This window comes from Hermetia illucens, chromosome 1, assembly GCF_905115235.1.
Source record: "Hermetia illucens chromosome 1, iHerIll2.2.curated.20191125, whole genome shotgun sequence".
Lineage (NCBI taxonomy): Eukaryota > Metazoa > Arthropoda > Insecta > Diptera > Stratiomyidae > Hermetia > Hermetia illucens.
The window spans coordinates 8,355,250-8,368,589 of NC_051849.1; the positions used below are offsets into that span (position 1 = coordinate 8,355,250).

General features: G+C 46.3%; 1 protein-coding gene across 1 annotated transcript; it reads right to left on the reverse strand.

The window, feature by feature from the left end:
• Nucleotides 1-243: 243 nt before the first annotated feature.
• LOC119646884 (polyadenylate-binding protein 2) lies at nucleotides 244-1,149 on the reverse strand. The gene has a single exon (XM_038047517.1). The coding sequence runs from the start codon at nucleotides 1,010-1,012 to the stop codon at nucleotides 263-265; it is 750 nt and encodes a 249-aa protein (XP_037903445.1). The 5' UTR covers nucleotides 1,013-1,149; the 3' UTR covers nucleotides 244-262.
• Between the last annotated feature and the right edge of the window lie 12,191 nt (nucleotides 1,150-13,340).

The window sequence follows — 13,340 nt, forward strand, 5'->3', positions numbered from 1 at the left end:
GATCGTCCTTGCTAGGCCTTGGAGCATTCGCCTACTGCATCACGGCCGGCAAGCCAATGTGATACAGCCCAGACACCAAAACAAAGAAATGGTTCACGGAGCACGTTAGGGAGCCTCTTACGTGAATTCTCTCGAGCAACAAAATCACATGATTTTTATCCTCGCGCCGCAGCCAAACTGTGCCAATGAATCATTTCGAAATACCTTACACCAACGGAGAAGTTCTAAGCAAAAAACTCAAACTAGATTTTTAAAATATTTATTATGATAGCTTCTTCGGTTTACGCCAGCGTTTCCTCAATATTGCTTCCTTCATTTTCTCCTTTTTAAGAGTCTTATCGTAATATTTCCCGCTTTTCGTAAAGCATTTGCTTTCATTCCGCATCTCTGCTAGTTTCCTATTCTTCTGCTTCAAAATGTTCTTCTTATTTGCTGATTTCTTCTTTCCTCCCTCGGAAATTTGTACCTTAATGTTACGTCCTTGTAGCTCGGTGTTGTGTAGAGCTAAGGCTCGCCTGAGTCCCTCGATTGTTTGCATCTCGACGAAGGCGAAACCGCCCCGGCGTTTCGGTGGTATCCGAATCCCTTTCACTTCGCCTACTTGTGAGAAATACAGCTGTAGGTCGTCCTTGGTAGTTTCGAAATTCAAATTCGTTACATATAAGACGTGACGATTCGATTTGGCCCCACGGAGGAGGTTTGCAACTTGGTCCTCTGAGAGCTGTTTCTTGGATCCATTTGCGGTGGAAGGCTCGGTGTCGTCACTGTCATCACTTTCGTTATTCTCATCATCGGATGGATCGCCCATTGCTGCTTCTACTGTGTTGTGTGATGGCATTTGAACGTGGCCATTCTCGGTTATGTTGGTATTCCATTCTTCTGTCCTTTTTGAATCATCGAAATTGCCCAAGATATCTGCAGACTCGTCGTTGACCGATGCTCGCACCTTATCGGGGCGTACAAAGTAGTCGACAACATAATCCGAAGAACTGCTATCACTGTCAGAGTCCATTTTATTGTATTTTGCTTACAATAATCCTCATCCGGCCTACAAACAACGAACCGGGAGAACTGCCGCGAGAATAACTAGAGCCAGAAATGACAACCAGCCGTCAACAAATTTGACACGTGCGCTTGACAACTATTTGACGGATAAACTTAATAGACCTCTCTCCAATTGATTACACCGCAATCTACTGGTCGGTATTGATATCACAACTCAAAATTGAAAATCAATCAGTAAGGTTAGTTGATCAAGGCTGGAGAGTTGAATGCCACACTAAGTGGGCGAGTTGTCTGTCTCAATAAAGAATTTTTCACCTGTTAAGCAAGAATATAATTTGGACCTCATCATAGCGCCAGCAAGGAGAATTAAATATTTACGTTCACTTATTTATTCCATGTTCCAACAATTAGACGCGTGTTGTGCTCATTAAATCCGGATTTTAGCCGGAGCAGCGAATTCGACCCATTGCGAATGGCGAGACGATTTTGTCAATGAGTTGTTGGCTATTCGCGTTGTTGCTGCTCCACTTCGTGCCCACATGTACATATATGACGCATTTCTTGTGATGAGTAGAAATAAAGATAATCAAATATTCACGAGCTTGTCTAATGTGTACAGGAATTTATTCTAATATTGGATGTACATTGGAAAAGAGAATGATTCCAATTTTCAAGCACAATTACCTCCTGAATATTGTTAAAACCAGTGTTCTGTGTAGTAATTACGATCGTCGACAGCGGAAAAAAAAACCAATCAACAGCCGGGCAGCACAGAGGGAACAAGCAATGGACTGCAGGATAAAGTGGCGCTAGCTCCTTGGAAGCTAATCAGTCTCTCTCTAAGGGTGATACACCTGCCTTCCAGGGTGATATGTGACTTTCCAAGAGCCAAGCGTCTCGTCTGCCAATACCGTTGGTGTGAGGTGATAGCCAAACTCTGTTCGAGGTGACCCAACTATTAACAAAATGCTACGGATCTAGACTTTGGAGCCGACAAAAACCCTCTCCCACTTGTCATGTGAACCGTGCTCATTGGATAGTTTGCAGTCGGGAGTAACTGACTGTATTCGAACGGAGCCCCACTGATACCTGGTCGCCTCATTGAGAAAGTTTGATCTTGACGTGTTACGGGGGGCTATGGCATCGCGGACCTTCTAATCCTCGTGGGAACTAAATGAATACACTAAGGTACATAAACAAGTCGGGTGACCGGAAGCTGGACGCTTCAGGTACAAAAGGTTTTATGTATTTCTTAGTACATAGTACGTAATATATCCATATATGATATTATGTGAGAGTATCCACTTTCGGGTGATACTGACATTCATAGTCTTCAATTTTCAAAGAAGCAATAATTTTGATGTATTATAACTTCGTTAGTAATAGTGCGATTTCCACGAAACTTGGTAAGATCATGCTCTACATTATAGCCTAAGGGGGGTTTCCAATCAATTACAAAAAATTGTAGTAATATACTATTAATAATAATAATAATCGTTGGCGCAACAATCCATATTGGATCAGGGCCTTGAAGTGTGTTAGAGCACTTCATTCAAGACCTTCACGGTACACTACAGTGAACTGTAGGAGACAATGTGGTGAGCATTGCGCTCGCCAGAGATTATTACCCTGATTTGACTCAGGTACTCATTTACAGCTGAGTCGACTGGTATCCGACGTCAAGTAATATACTATTATTTACTTTATTTGAACAGATATCGGTATGGAAGGCCCAGGCACCATATATTGGCAGCCTCCTGATTTTTTTCAGATTTTTCGGTTCTCTCTCTCAATCTCTCCCTTATTGCAAACGAAGAACGCTGAGAGGGAGAGATCCATAAATAGATGGCAAGAGCGTTGGAAACGCTTAGGAAAGTGTCGGTGGACTCACAGGCTCATTCCTGCCATCAAGGAGTGATTGGAGAGACGGCACGGCGAGATTAATTATAATCTCACCCAGTTTCTCACGGGCATGGAGGATATCGCCAATACCTGCACGAGTTTAAATTGGAGACCTCACTGGATTGTCCAAATTGCGATGGAGTCCCAGAGGACCCAGAGCATATATTCTTTCACTGTCCGAGATTTGTGGAAGAAAGGAGGAATCTAGAGGAGACTCTAGGAGAGGTGCTGGTACCAGAAAATCTGGTGCTGAAAATGCTAGCAAAACAAGAGAATTGGGATGCGGCCAACTGCTTGATCGCATCTATTCAAGATAAATTCCGAAAGGCAGAGGAGAGGAGAAAGCTCGGTCACGTACGCCGCGTATAGAAGAAACGGGATTAAGCTAGAATTAGCTGACTCCGCCCCGTGATTCAATACCTTATGGTGGTTTCGCGGGGCACGGAGGGAGTCGGGGGGGGGGGGGGGGTGTAGTGTGTTTTGAAGATTTCCACCTCCTCAAAAAAAAAAAGACATACAGACAGACGGACAGACAGTAGACCGATTTTAATAATAAAATAAAATTAAATAAAAAGGAACTAAAAACGAACAATCGGAGCTCCGTACTGCACAGAAACTGGCCAAACAGGCGGAGGCACATCTCCGAAACACTAAGAGCCAGATGATTACACGCAAAAAGTGAAAAGTTGGAACGTCAAGCAATGGAGCCAGGGTCAATGTTGGCGTACTGCGAGGACTACAACCAACAAACAACACTGCTTAAAACGCACGTCTGAGATCAGTATATCAAATGCCAGGAAGGAGGCCGGCCTCAGTGGAGTAGGTATTTGTGTTATCTGAAGGAAGGCCTGAAACCAGAAGAGGACTTTAAGAGGGTTCAGGATGGACCTAAACAATCATTATCGGGGCGAAAAAGGCGCCGAGTAGCAGATATCAGTCCACATGGGGGGAAATCCTTGATAGGTCAGGGATTAAAACAAAAGCTAAGAAGCCCGCCATAGCTATGCTAATGTGGTCAAGCGCATTCGATTGGCCATATTGCTAATAACATTTCCCGAGCAAATACTCACTCATGAGGAGCAGGAAACTTTCGAAGACGGGCAGATGTGCAATGGATGGGGTACGAAGCTTGTGTTCATTCAAATCGTCTGGCGTGGAGGGAGCAGAGCTCTCAACATGTGCTGGGGATGATATACCAGGGGTACACATGCCGACAGTATAAATAAAAAATCCAAAACCGTTTCCGTTAACTTTACTAGAAAATTTATTTTTGCAAATATATTGCATATTTCTCCGACTATTTGTCGCCTCCCTCGGTACTTCTGTGTGCTTATTGCTCAGAATGATGATCTCCATACGTGATTATGGGGAGTATTCAGAAGCAAGGTGGAGGACAAAGGTGGATGACCGATCTCAGGAGGCAATCAAACGTCAAAATTTCCATATCAACTATAGATTTGGTAACACTATCAGTGCACGTGCCCAGGGAAAACCCGAGGAAAAACACTTCAGAGGGGACATCTACTGGAAAACCTACCGAGGTTCCCAATGGAATCTCGGAATCCATAGTGACTGAAAGGATTGGATCAAGCAGTTAAGTAGACCTGCTGCCCAGCAAAGGAAGAGAGGGACGAGCTAGATTTGGATCTTCTGGGGTTTAGGGAGGACAGCGACTTGCAGGAAAGCGCCGTGTTGGAGGAGGAGGTTGATACTCCGACAGTGAAAAAGAGCTCCATACACTAGCGAAGCCAATGGCCACCATTAAAATAGCCCCAGCAAACCTCCACCATGCGAAAACTACATCCGTAGTTCAAGTTCCAAAGTTAACATTAAATAGTTCTGCTCAGGACCTCTAGGGTCTGCAAGGAGGAAGCACGCAGGTAATTTTGGATACCTCTGTCGAAAAACCAATTGGTTGCATCATCTTTAAACCTAATTTAAAATATATATTCTTTCAGAGTTCTTGACCTAGTAGTACATAGAGATGCCCTGGGTTCCCGATATACCGCATCTAGGATGTTATTATGGTCGTAGCTTGACAGCACTTCGTTTCGACGCCATTTATGAATTTTTCACAAAATTTTTTTTTTTTTGAGTTGATATCGTCTTCATGACATACAGTTTTTTACCAGTATAGGTTCCACGTTCAATCTTCAATTTAACTAAGGATCTAGGATTACACTCAGTACACTCAGATGCTTTACAGTGGCCGAAAAACCAGTCTTTATTTATTTAGCTGCGGGAGGTGGAATTCGTATACCTTTGTCTTGGTGGTGAAGAGCATCAGTTCTGTTCTGCTTGGGTGTATATCGAGTTTGCATCTTGCGGCCTACAGACACATCCCCCCCCGCGCTCCTTCCATGATGTCACTGATAATGGTAAAGTCATCGTCATACACCACCACTTTCACCCCGCTCGTGTCCAATATTTGAAAAATTTCGTCGATCACTATCAATCAGAGAAATAGTTCCACCCTGGGACGTGCCTCTCCTCACAGCTCTGGTTAAGTGGCTATCTCCCAGATTAGACTGGTTCCTAGCGTGGATATTATTCAATGCGTAAGATACCTCTCGAATCCAATACTGGTCAAGGCTTCCTTGATGACGTTGACACTAACGTTGTTCAATGCTCCCTCTATATCCGGGAGGGTAGCTAGAGTATACCGCTAGTACTGCAGTGATCGCTTAAGCGTGCCAATTACGTCATGGAAAGTGGTTTCTGTGGATCTGTCGTTGAGGTCAGTGTGCTGGGATTTAGAGAAAGGCGTAATCGTCCTTAAGTGGATTTCCAGGACGGGCTATAGGGTCTTCACGACGAAAGAGGTAATTGGACCGAATTCCTTTGCGGACTCATGGTCGCGCGTGCCCGCTTTCAGTATAGAAATCACGTACGCGCGTTTCTAAGATGGATATACGTATTAATTGGTAAATCTCAACAAGCCACGGGACAACCCCTTCTTGCTCTAGCCCAATTGACTTTATCCTCGGTAATTATCGATTTTATAGTCTCGCACGCCTAGGACTGCATATCCCCCAAGCAAAGTTCTGACTCATAGTCCTCCTCGCTGGCGGAGATGTGTGTCTGAATCAGCAGCTCCAGGATTTCACCCGAAGATTCTGTTCAGGAGCCTTCCGACTTTTTAAGAAAGGATGAGCTCATCTATTTCTTGTACAGAATTTTACTGAGCCTCGCAGATTTGCTGGTGTTTTCAATATTCTGACAATAACGCAGCCAGGACCGCCGCTTTGACAGTCTTGATGAGAGACTTGTACTTCTTCAGGTAGTCATTATATGGCTGCCAATATTTGTGTTTGTCAGATGCTGAAGATCTCCCTGGTTAGATTCCTGAGGCTGTTTCGAATGCCTTTTCCAGAGTCCCGACGTTTGACTCCAGTTGGTCTGTCGTGCCAATCTTACTTACCTAATTTGATTCTCTCCCTTTCTTATTTTCTTCTGAAGTTTTCCTGACTTAGCTTTTTGGGAATAATTTGGCCATTTGTTATCTATTAGACTTCGTTTTAACCCTCCTTTGTCTCCGGCGATTTTTTTTTTGGAATTTGTCTTTTTATTCATCCACTGGTTAACAAAAAACTTCCAAATTTCAATTCCAGAATATTTTCTGATGGTAAACGTTTTTCTATAGCAGCGTCTTCACCGATGTATTTCAAACCTCAGGTAATAGAATGCAATATGTTCCATTAAGTCTACGCGATAACTTCCATATCCACATGCAGGCGATAAGTTCCACATCCGCTTGAAAAATGTGTCAGCTTTGCAGTCACTTCGCCGTGAATAAATTGGATTGTTGCGCCAACGATTATTATTATTTCTTATGGATGCAAAAACTATTCCACCTTAGATAGGACGTATCGAGGATATAAGATAGATTAGTTTTTGCAGCCCAACTGGTCTACCTTCCCAAACTGGCTAATTTAGAGGGAAGCAAGTACGTGGCTGGCTGTGAGTGTTCCGGTGGAGCTGGCTGACCTGAAGCTTGTTTGATAGTTCTACCCTCGTGGTTGAAATTAGTCAACTGGAAGTGCGTTGAGCATCCTCACCATTCTGAGTCATTACACACGGCCATCATATAAGACTGGACAAGATTTAGTATAAAGTGTTCCCGGAAGACCACAGGCGTTTAGGCAAAATATTGAATGAAGATTGATTTGTGATTTCAGATGTTGTTAGTCCATATACCTCCTTAGTCTATAATGAAATAAAAAAGTCGAAAGAAATGCTCCATTGCGCCTTATTCCAGTGGAACAATGGAAGTAAAATTACAAGCCCTGATTTGCAACTCCCGCCATCATACATATGTGTTTTCAGTCTCCACATGCTCCCTCTAGATACACGTCCCCAACGCTCACAAATTGAATAAATTCCAATAGCCAGCAACGCACTATTTGCGTCGGTTGGCAATAAATCCGAAAGCATACCTCCAACTGTCCACCGAACTATTGGGACTCGGCTAATTAGCCCAAAGCGAGTTGGCTGATTTAATTCTCTTCCAGTTATGCATCTCGAGCCATAGTTTCTAGGTTCAATAAACTCGCCCTGAACAACATCTTTTATGCTTGGTGGAAGCATGTAGCTGATGTGCTCGTTACACGTACGCTCGCGATACTGCTGTACATGAAATCCATTAGTGAGAGCAAAACGAAATTCAACATCGAATCTAAACGACAGCGCGCTCCATTGCTATTCACTCCTCCGTTTGCAAATGGACGGAAAAGAATCAACCGAAGAATAATAAATCCAGAAAGAATCTTGTAAGTCGCGCAATATTTGCCCCATGCTCACTCGACCCCAGGTCTCCAGCCCCAACTTGCTTTACTTCGGTCTCGATTCAGCGCAGCCTAACCAGTCTCAGTGTTAGTTCCATTCATTCTCTTTTTATAATGTATCTCCAATTTTCCATTTGTATCTTAAAGTTCCCGAGATGTGGTGGCATGGACTCATCTCGCTATTGAGCAATGGAACTTGTGATACCTTTCCTCAAGTTTCCCGTAGTTCACATATGCGCAAGCTTTTGTTATATTCGATACCCATCCAGAGTCGAGAAAATGCCACGAAAAATGCCGCTGGTGGCATACATAGTGAATCATCGAGGAAATCAGTTTTTTCTGGAAAAGCATGGTGACCGCGAAGAGGAAAAATCAGTCTTATCGTCCAGATCACCGCATGACTTTCTAATTGCGAATTAATTCAATTTTACTTCTTTAGCAATTCACAGTCCCAACTAGACATAATAGTGCCATTTTTAGAGGTACGTCATCAAATATTCTGATTACATCCATTCATGCTTAGCGTTTTCCGGTGGAAATCAAGGAAAAAGGTAAAAACAGCAAACGACAAGATATAAAAGTCTGACCAAATCCACTCAAATTGTCTCATTGTCCTGGTTTGGTTTTCGGCCCAGACAAGAAGGCGTTAAAGATCGATTGATGGTGGGTAGCCTTGGGCAAGAAACGACGACAGAAGTTTGACATGCCCAAGGACCTTCTCAGATCCTTAACAGTTTTTGGAAGCGGGAAGCTCGAAATCGCTTGCACCTTGACTGGGTCTCACCTGCGATTGTAGAAATTTGCACTTTTCAACGTTAAGTACTTGACCGGCCTTAAGGAGACGTTGAAAAATGCACTCAAGGTGTTCTAAATGCTCGGACCCTGAGGAAGACGCGACCAGAACATCATCCAAATATACGAAACAAAAGTGGAGGTTTCGCAGCACAGAGTGGATGAATTTCTGAAAGGTTTCGACCGCGTTACACAGTCCAAAAGTCATCCTAATGAACTCGAAGAGTCCATAAAGTATGCATATTGCCGTTTTCGAATCTGATGGTATGCCTCGACTAAATCCAAGGTGGATAAAATATGGCAGTTTGCAATAAAGTGCGCTAAATCGTGAATGAGTGGGATGGGGTATCGGCCTGGAATCGTCTGCGCATTAAGACGTCTGTAGTCGCCACAAGGTCCCCATTTGCCATTGGATTTATTATTATTATTATTCTGTTAAGGGAAAGTCGCACCACATCCATGAAGAACTATTTTTTTTTTTTATGGATGGAGGTGAAAATCTTAGAAAGACGCTGCTGCGCCAGGTTGCAGCAGTGTGTGCGATTCACACCCACTAAAACCACCCCCACTCTTCCGCCCCTCCCCGCGGGACCACCGTGAAGTATTACTTCGCGGGGGAGGCTCTGGTTCGCTATACCAGCTCGTCCATGTCACGTCTCCGTCGCGCCGCCTTCCGAGCTCGATCCAACTCCTGGAGTTTTGTCTGCACCATGGCTACTGCCTCATTTACCGCCATCCAGTTTTCCTCCGACTTCAACATCTCTTCCACCAGGTTGGAGGGCTCGATGTCCGCCTCTAAGATGCTGTTCAACCTCTTTTTCTGCTGCAGAAATCTGGGACAATGGAACATAAGGTGCTCCGGATCCTCGAGTGTAGCACCGCATTCAGGACAGTTGGGAGACTCGTCCAACTCGAAGCGATGCAAGTACTTCCTATAGCCACCGTGTCCCGTAAGGAACTGTGTCAGGTGGTAATTCAATTCTCCGTGCTTTCGGTTGACCCATTTCTCGATACACGGAAATCCGCATTCACCTCGGCTGGATTTGCCTTCCGTTTCTCGTAGAGCCAGTGTGCCTCGCTCGCTAGAAGATCTATAGGGATCATTCCTGCGATAACACACACTGCCTCCGTCGACGCCGTCCTAAATGCGCTGCACACTCTTAGCGCAATTGGCCGGTATGCCGAACATATCTTCCTCCGGTTGACAGCGTGGTTCAACGCTCCCGCCCAGTCAGGGGCCGCGTATAGCAGGATCAACTTCCGCGATGAGTAGCCTGCGACTATACTTCGGCCCTCCCACGTTAGGCATCATCCTTGCAAGGGATGAGCTGGCATTTGCTGCCTTCTCTCGCGCATAATCCAAGTGTCACTTGAAACTCAGCTTGGCATCGATCGTCACCCCAGGTATTTGACAACCGACTTTGAGACGACCTCACGATTACCAACCTGGATGGTAACCGTGTTGTTCTTCCTACGGTTAGTAATGAGGACCGCCTCCGTCTTTTCGTCCGCCAGGTCCAGCTTGGCCATTCATAACCATGACTTGATGGTATGAATGGCTTCATTTGCATAAAGCTCCACGTCCTCGGGATGCTTTGCAATTGCAACTACCGCCAAGTCGTCCGCAAAACCAATCAGCGTTGTCTCCTCCGGCACGCGAAGGCCAAGCACTCCGTCGTACATTATGTTCCACAGCAGCGGTCCTAATACAGAACCTTGAGGCACACCTGCTGTCACAATGTGCTCCTTCGGCCCGTCGTCCGTCTCGTACCAGAGAAGTTTTTCCGAAAAGTAACTCTCGATGAGCCGAGCCAAGTAGCTAGGAACACCCAGTATGGCCAAAGCGCCCTTAATCCAGCCCCAGTTGGCTGAGTTGAAAGCATTTTTGACGTCCAGCGTCACCAGAGAACAGCATTTGCCCATGGCCATTGCATTTCGAGCCAATTCCACGACCTTTGCTACTGCATCGACCGTAGAACTGGCTCGCCGAAACCCATATTGCCGCTCTGAAAGATCACCCGCAAGCTCGATGAACGGGAGCAGCCTGTTGTATATCACCCTCTCCAACATCTTCCCCATGGTGTCTAAGAGACAAATAGGGAGATATGAAGAGGGCTCGCCGGGTGGTTTTCGGGGCTTCGGTAGCAAGACCAGCTTCTTCCTCTTCCACTGGGCGGGAAACACTCCTTCCGCCATGCACGATTCGAATGTGCTTGCGAACCACCTTGGTCTGGCCTTGACCGCCACCTTCAGAGCCCTGTTCGGAAGTCCGTCCAATCCCGGAGCCTTGCTGTCCCCAATACGTCTGCAGATTTCCCAAAGTTCCTCTTCGGTAACATCAGGGATCGAGAAGGCATCCTGCTGAGCTGCCAGTTGGGGTTCTCTTTCGTCCTGCTCCTGCTGCGGGAAAAGAGTTGTAATTATTTGCAACAAGAGCCGTGGGCATGTCACCTGAGGTGATTTTCGCCCGCGGATTTTCTTCATTACAACTTGGTAGGCTGTACCCCACGGATTCGTATTAGTCTCCATGCAAAGTTTCTGGTAACATTCCCGCTTGCTTCTCCGAATGGCCTTCTTAAGGTTGCTTCGCAGATCCCTGTATTCCTCTTCACGCTCCTGGTGCTCTAGCCTTCCCCTTGTCCTGTGGGAAAGTCTCCTCGCTCGGAGACAAGAGGATCTCAAGGCAGCGATCTCCGTGTTCCACCAGTAGTTTGGCCTCTTGCCGTGGTGCAAACGTCGTCGTGGCATCGTAGCGTCGCATGCTTCGGTTACACGCTGAGATAGCTATGTGACCCTTTCCACCGCTGTTCCATCCGGATCATGGGCTTCCTCCAATGCTTCCAGGAATGTCTCCTCGTCGAAAGCTCCGATAGACCAGCCAACCGCCTTAGCCTTTCCACCTCCAGAGCGTCGTTGACTGCTTCCCCGGTTCCCAATGCGGAGGAAGATGGCCTGGTGGTCACTGTGGGTGTAGTGCTCACTCACTTGCCAAGCCATCTCTCTCACCAGTGAAGTGGTAACAAATGTCAGGTCAACGATCGAACCCGACCCTCTTCCTCGAAAGGTGGGCACGCATCCAACGTTGGCCAGCACGATGTCCAGCTCCACAAATGACTCCAACAGAATTTGACCTCTGGTGCCCGTCGATCGGCTTCCCCACTCCAGGGCCTACGCGTTGAAATCGCCCGCAATGATTTTAGAGCTGCGGTCTCTAGCGTCCAACACCAGACTGTCTAACATCTCCTCATATTGTGCTAAGCTTGCACTACGAGGAGCGTAGCAGCTGTAAATATGGACATCGTTGATCTTCGTCCTTATAAAACCGGCTGCCGGGGGGGCATGACTTCCTGAATGGCCTGTCTTCCGCACGCCCAGATTGCGGCGTTGCCAGACGTATCCACCGCCCAAGTCGCACCGCCGTAGTAGCAGGTCCTGAGCTGCCTCACAGTGATTGAGATTGATTTGTATCAATCTCATTTGCCTGTGCGGTTCAGCTCCCTCCTATATACCGGACATCTGCTGCCTCCCGCAATATGCCGGCCGGCCACGCCCTCTTTCCCACTACATAACATACGTCGTGGATCTCCGGTGCAATCTTTGATGAGGTGGTCTTCTTCCCCACACTTCCTGCAACTCCTCGACCTATCATGCTGGTTAGTGCATGCCGCCGCAAAATGACCGAAATCGAGGCATCTGAAGCATCTCTTTAGAGATATTTGCTCCCTGAGCCTGCACACGACCCAACCTACTCTTACCTTGCCCGCGGTAATTAACTTAATAGCTGATTCCGCCGGCAAACTAATAATAGCGGTCTGCGTGCCACCATATGCCTTCTTCATCCTTTTTATGGCACTCTGGTCTATATCGCCAAGGTTGAACTACTGCTTTAGCGCAGCACAGATGTCCTCCCGTGAGGTGACTTCATCCAGGTCCTTGCATTCAACCACTATCTCCTGTTTCCGAGCTCTTACCTCCGCCTTGAAGAACTATTGTGCCCCTTTTACTGGTTATAGTGTACCTATTGATCATAGTATCTCAAGCAGGCCTGTAACCATTAGGAACTTTAGTATGTTCCCCACTTCCAGATGTTTCAGCTTTGTATCTGGTATTAAGTGTTCTCCCAAATGTCTCGACCTACTTTACACAAGTGCTGGACACTATCCCAGGACGTGTATAGAGGTTTCGTCCTCCTCCTCACAAAACCTGCAGGCAGTGTCCATAGATATCCCTAGCTTCCCTAGGCGATAGTTCAGCCGACAATGACCAGTGAGAATTCCCACTATGATTCGGAGGTTCTTTTTAGTGAGGTTTAAACAATTCTTTGTACGCATGGGTTCGTATCCCCCAATAAGTACCCTGGACTGCTCCATCCCTCGTAGGCCCGCCCAATATAGTTCCCTCAACCGTTTCTCTTCAATTCTTAGATTCATAGCCATGAAACCGTTTCCGATTCTACAGAAGGGTTCTGGCCCATGTAAAGGCGTCCCTGCTCCCATCTTGGCTAGTTCGTCCGCTGCCTCGTTGCCTTCCAACCCAGCATGGCCTGGAACCCAAAGTATCCAGACCTTGTTGGACGAGCCGAGTGTATTCAGTCTCTCAAGGCATTCCCATACCAGTTTAGAGTTCACCTGGTTGGACCTAAGTGCCTTGATCGCTGCTTGGCTATCGGTGAGAATACCTATGTTCTGCCCCCTATAGTTCCTTTGCAGATTAAAGAAGGCACATTCGTCTATGGAGTATATTTCCGCCTGGAATATGCTAGTGTATCTGCCCATTGGCTCAAAGTACATTTTCCTTGGACCAATGACACCGGCACTCGCTCCCTCTGCTGTGAGGGATCCGCCAGTGTACCAAGTA